Source organism: Punica granatum, chromosome 1, assembly GCF_007655135.1.
Source record: "Punica granatum isolate Tunisia-2019 chromosome 1, ASM765513v2, whole genome shotgun sequence".
Taxonomy (NCBI): Eukaryota; Viridiplantae; Streptophyta; class Magnoliopsida; order Myrtales; family Lythraceae; genus Punica; species Punica granatum.
Genome location: NC_045127.1, coordinates 21,722,576 through 21,728,963, shown reverse-complemented (window position 1 = coordinate 21,728,963; position 6,388 = coordinate 21,722,576). Strand labels below are relative to the sequence as shown.

General features: G+C 38.3%; 1 protein-coding gene across 1 annotated transcript; it reads left to right on the top strand.

Moving 5' to 3' along the window:
• The first annotated feature begins 571 nt into the window (after nucleotides 1–571).
• Nucleotides 572–3,263, top strand: LOC116204376. Its single transcript, XM_031536457.1, has 4 exons — nucleotides 572–674; nucleotides 1,164–1,339; nucleotides 1,469–1,598; nucleotides 3,058–3,263. The coding sequence occupies exons 1-4, from the start codon at nucleotides 572–574 to the stop codon at nucleotides 3,261–3,263; spliced, it is 615 nt and encodes a 204-aa protein (XP_031392317.1).
• Nucleotides 3,264–6,388: the final 3,125 nt, after the last annotated feature.

Genomic DNA, 6,388 nt, shown 5'->3' with positions numbered 1-6,388 from the left:
GCCCATGATCCTTGGCAGACCATTCCTTGCGACAGGTAAAGCATTAATAGATGTGGAACAAGGTAAGCTCGCTTTAAGAGTTATGAATGAACAAATAACTTTTAATGTTTATGATGCCATAAAGAAATTTGATGATGGCAAATCTTGTTACACCATTGATATTATTGATGAGCTTATCTCTGAGTCTGTGGAGGAGAAAGCAGGTGTGGATACAATGGAATCAGTCCTTAGGGATCTGGACGATTGGAGTGATGATGATGAGCATGAGGAAGAATCTATGGAGAAGGTGTCAGAAATCAAGGCTCGCTACTATGAGGAGCTGGGCACTAGTGCGACAAAACCAGTGTCATCTTTGACACAGTCCCCGGTGCTAGAACTTAAACCATTGCCTAGCCATTTAAAATATGCCTATCTTGGAATAGATGATACTTTGCCAATAATGATCTCTTCTTCTTTGACAAGTGATCAGGAGCAGCAGCTCCTAAGCGTGCTGAGAGAGCACAAGGAGGCAATAGGATGAACTATTGCAGATATCAAAGGGATCAGCCCTCTGATTTGCACTCACAAGATAATGTTGGAAGCTGAGTGCAAACCCACAATGCAACCACAGAGGCGACTTAACCCAACTCTCAAAGAGGTAGTGAAGAAAGAAGTGCTTAAACTGTTGGATGCAGGTATTATCTATCCTATCTCAGATAGTAAATGGGTTAGTCCTGTTCAAGTAGTGCCTAAAAAGGGTGGTATGACTGTGGTTAAAAATGAGGTCAATGAATTAATCCCGACTCGTACTGTGACTGGGTGGAGAGTTTGTATAGATTACAGGAAACTAAATGATGCTACCCGTAAAGACCATTTCCCCCTCCCCTTCATTGATCAGATGCTAGAAAAACTTGCAGGGCATGATTATTATTGTTTTCTAGATGATTATTCTGGTTACAATCAGATTCATATAGCACCCGAGGACCAGGAAAAAACCACATTCACTTGTCCCTATGACACTTTTGCCTTAAGGAGAATGCCTTTCGGTCTCTGTAATGCACCTGCCACTTTCCAGAGATGCATGATGTCTATATTTTCTGACATGTTAGAGAATTTTATTGAAATATTTATGGATGATTTCTCTGTTTTTGGGAAGTCATTTGAATCTTGTTTGACAAATTTAGGCTGTGTGCTTAAAAGATGTAAGGAGACTAATCTGCTTCTGAACTGGGAGAAATGTCATTTTATGGTAAGAGAGGGTATAGTCTTAGGTCACAAGGTGTCGAAGAAAGGGATTAAAGTTGATCGAGCAAAAGTGGAGATAATAGAGAAGTTGCCACCACCCACTTCAACAAAAGGAGTAAGGAGCTTCTTAGGACATGCTGGTTTCTACAGGAGATTTATCAAGGACTTTTCTAAAATCTCTAGACCTCTTTGTAATTTACTTGAAAAAGATTCTGCTTTTGTTTTTAATGATAGTTGTTTGCAGGCATTCAATTTATTGAAGGAGAAACTCACTTCTGTACCAGTGATCGTTGCACCTAATTGGGAGCTTCCGTTTGAGCTGATGTGTGATGCCAGAGACTATGTTGTAGGAGCAGTACTTGGGCAAAGGAGAGGTAAGGTACTTCATGCAATATACTATGCTAGTAGAACTTTAAATGAGGCCCAGAGGAACTATGCCACAACTGAAAAAGAGCTTTTAGCAGTCATATTTGCATGTGACAAGTTTCGGTCTTATTTGATAGGTTCTAAGATCATAGTATACACAGACCATGCTGCCTTGAAATATTTGTTTGCTAAAGCTGATGCTAAACCTAGGCTAATTCGTTGGATTCTACTGCTGCAAGAATTTGACCTGGAAATTAGAGATACAAAGGGAACTAAGCTGAAAATCCTCCGCCTCATTGACGCAGCGCGGATCACGATTTCTCGCGCCTAAATCTAAATTTAGACTCGAAGGGAATAGAACACGGCTAGACCCTAACGATATGCTGAAAACAAAGAGTTATAGCAAACTCAAAGTATTATTCATCAATAGCTGTTTCTCAGGAATCTAGTTCTCACTTCTAGTACATTGAGATGGACTATATATTGGCCTATGAAAACTAAGAAACTAAAATAGGAAATTAGAATCTAGGCCCTTACTATATAACATTCTAAAACAAAACAAATAATTCCTCCAAAATTGGAAACTTTAGACTCTTGACTCGAACTAAATTTACAAGTAAATTATAAGTCTAAATATATTTCTATCTAAATTAAATATATTACGTAATTAAGATAATAATATGCTCAATCTATGGATCAAGACATCTCATCTTCCCCACCCACATTATGAGAATATTTCCTGAATATATCCAAGATATGCTTCTTTGGGTTGGGGCTTGTTGATACAGGTATGAGCTGAAAATCCTTCGCCTCATTGACACAGCGCGGTTCACGATTTCTCGCGCCTAAATTTGAATTTAGACTGGAAGGTAACAGAACACGGCTAAACCCTAATGATATGCTGAAAACAAAGAGTTATAGCAAACTCAAAGTATCTTTCATCAATAGTTGTTTCTGAAATATCTAGTTCTCTCATCTAGTACATTAAGATGGATCATATATCAACCTAAGAAAACTAGGAAACTAAAATTGTAAATTAGAATCTAGGCCGTTACTATGTAACTTTCCAAAACAAAACAAGTAATTACTCCAAAATTGGAAACTTTAAACTCTTGACTCGAACTTAAATTACAATTAAATTATAAGTCTAAATATATTTCTATCTAAATTAAATATATTACGTAATTAAGATAATAATATTCTCAAATCTATGGATCAAGAGATCTCTTCTTCCCCGTCCACATTATGAGAATATTTCCTTAATATATCCAAAATATGCTTCTTTGGGCCAGGGCTTGTTGATACAGATATGAACTGAAAATCCACCGCCTCATTGACGCAGCGCGGATCACAATTTCTCGCGCTAAAATTTTAATTTAGACTGGAAGGTAACAGAACACGGCTAAACCCTAACGATATGCTGAAAACAAATAGTTATAGCAAACTCAAAGTATCTTTCATCAATAGCATTAATTGTTGCTCCATGTGAGATGTGGATGCACTTGGCTGTGCTGCGTGCCTCTGAAAGAAAGCCGTTTGTTGCTCGATTAACTGCGCCTGCTGTTCAACTAGATGAGTCATCGCTGCTAATGTTTGGTGGATTGGTGGATCTTGATCCCTGGGAGCCTCAGCAGCCTCTTGAGGAGCTTGAGACACTTGATCTTCTGTTATAGGCTCAGGTGCATTCTGATCAGCTAAATTCTATGCTGTGCGGTACCTACGTTGACCCCGCCTCGCACGTTTGGGTCCCATTGCTAATTTCCTAAGCAATACACAAGTTAGTCAAGCATTTAACAAACACAATTATGAGATATATCCCGTCTTGGGGCCGCAGCTAATAAAAAAGAACGGGGATCAGGCGCCCTAAGTCTACAGAATCCTATAACCTAGGCTCTGATACCAAAAATATCACGACCCGAAACTTATAGCAGAGTTTCCCCTCTATTCCTTAATATCCATTGTCATATACACAACTCATATATGTATAATCTGTTTTCCTAACTCCTAACACATTGAACCAACCCAGCAAGCTCTATATAAACATATAACCATCTAACTAATTCTGATATATGCATAAAACTCTCAAAGAGTACTCAGTTGCAACCATCTTGTAACACAGACTGAACGAAAAGTTTTCATATATATATATATAGTATACTTCTATAACACATCCAACCTTTAAACTAACTCGGCATGCTCTACATGAATATATAATCAATCTAACGGATTCTAATGTACATATATGCTCTCAATAGTGTGTTCAGCTACAACCATACCACTAAACCAACTAAACCAACTAAACAAAAGTTTCAGGTCATAACAGGATTGTAACATTTACGAACACTTACTACCCATACTATGGGTGGGCCTACTTGCCAAAATCCTTTGCGCTGATCCCTGTTATCCAAAAGTCCTCCTGTGCGGCTAGCTTAACTTCTACCTCATCTGGAAAAAAGTATGCAGGGGGTGAGCTGCAACTCAGTGAGTACTATATTCCAAAGTAAAATGAGCTAATACATTACTATCACGATTCACAAGCAATCAATCACATATAGATATATATATATATATATATGTACTTATTCTACCATAATATGGAATCCATTACCAATATCATCCCTTCCACCACTCATTTGACAACCAATCACAAGTAATCAACGATATAGCCATGGGGTCGCATTTCCTTTCGACAAGTTATGACAGTACCGTGACCCCGCATACCTCAAAGAAATTATATGTTCATTCATATATCATATCTCATAAGCGGGGGCCGCCCATTAACCTCTGGCGGTAAAAGTTGGCCTTCATTTATATTCCGCCGGTCCAGCGGCCGATCTTGCCCCTACTTATATTCCACCAGGTCCAGCGGCCGATCAAGCCCCTGTTTATATTCCGCCGGGTCCAGCGGCCGATCAGGCCCCTACTTATATTCCGCCGAGTCCAGCGGCCGATCAGGCCCCTGTTTATATTCCGCCGGGTCCAGCGACCGATCAAGTCCCTATTTATATTTCGCCGGGTTCGGCGACCGATCATGCCCCTTTTATAATCCGCTGGGTCCAGCGGTCCCAATGGCTATTGTTAAACAATCACAAGCATACTCAAGATATACACCAACCTCAATCATTCAGCCACCTTCCTATCTATAACCATACGTATAAATATTTACTATCATTTTACGATGGAAGAAAGTACTCACAAAGACCCCCGAAAATAATAGCTCAATGGGTCGAGCTTTCCGGGTGTATAATCTCGGTCTCCTCAGCCCCTATTAAGTTTAAACATAAGGGTTAGATAATATACTAAATAAGAGTAAAAATATGCATCAATTTATCTCCTGTGCTATTTCCTGGATGTAGCTATAATGTAAGATGTTTATAATTAACAAATGCTTCTTCCCTATCCCATTCGGTTCCTGACTAACTCTCTAAATAGGAAACGATGCAAAATGATATACACATGTATTCCTCAAATTATATCAACTTAGGATTCGTTGCAATATATATCAACTGGATGACCAATTTGATCAGCCAAATTCAAGAAGAGTGCAAGGAATTCTAAGTACTTCTTTGGTTCCAAAATACAAATAAACAAGAGCTTATTCAATCAATCCATCACATGATATCATTATAATGCATGATAAATTCTCAAATCAGATCCCTTCTTTAATCCATAGTCTGCTCAAAGAGCAAAATATATGCATATATATACATATGTACACACACTTGTCTATATCTATATATGTATATATAGATTTTCAGAAGGGCATAGCTATGTGTATTAGAAACCTCCTAACTCAACTAAGAAATTTACCCCCTGCCTTACAACCGAATTATTCAGCTTATATAAGTGACCAACTCATTCCAAAACAACATGAGATTAACTCCAAATATGTCCAATTCAACCTATATCAGCTAGGAAAGCTAACTAAATTCCCATAAATTAACCTTTTGAAACTTGATCAGCCACAAACTATGTACAACATAGTAAATATGAATGTTTAAATCATAGATAATCAACTTACTAATCAATACTCCAACTGTTCTTCTTCTCCAAGAATTTTCTCAACTCAGTTCAGTTCTCTCTCTCTCTCTCTCTCTCTCTCTCTCTTCTGGTTCATTTTCGTTTAATCTCAGCTAGGAATAGAGCAAGGGAGGTTATGGCTTAAATAAGGAAGAAAAGAAGGAAAAAAAGGTGGTCAAAGATGGTCAAAGGCGGTGGGAAGAAAAGGGCTGCTGAAGAGGAGGCCACTTGGCCCATTCTACACTCATCTCTATCTGACTTCTCACTTTTTCGTTTTTTTTTTTTCATATAGATGAAGATCCAGCCACAAGTTGTGGTATATTATATACATTTAAAGATCCAGCCACAAATTATGGTATACTATATACATGTATGTTATGTAACTATTCATGTGCATATGGACATGTATATGTGTGCCTATATATGTGCATTTGGTAAAGACCGGTCTCACAGTGTGCCTATATATGTGCATTTGGTAAAGACCGGTCTCACAATCTCCCCCACTAATAAAAATTTCGTCCCCGAAATTATTTACCTGATATCGGAAAAATGTATGGATATTGGACTCTCATAGAATTCTCAGGTTCCCAAGTGGCTTCTTCTATCGAATGACTCTTCCACAACACTTTTATTAACGGAATTCTCTTAGTTCGAAGGACCCGCTCTTTCCTATCTAAGATCTCCACTGGCTCTTCCTCATATGTCAAGTCTTCATTTAGCTCCACCGGTTGATAACTCAGAACATGAGATGGGTCTGGTATATACTTACGCAACATTG

Coding starts and splice junctions, on each gene's coding strand:
- LOC116204376 (XM_031536457.1), top strand. CDS start 572: ATGTTGGAAGCTGAGTGCAAACCCACAATGCAACCACAGAGGCGACTT. Junction 675..1,163: donor GCTTAAACTGTTGGATGCAG/GTATTATCTATC, acceptor TGACAAATTTAG/GCTGTGTGCTTAAAAGATGT. Junction 1,340..1,468: donor CACCCACTTCAACAAAAGGA/GTAAGGAGCTTC, acceptor AGTTGTTTGCAG/GCATTCAATTTATTGAAGGA.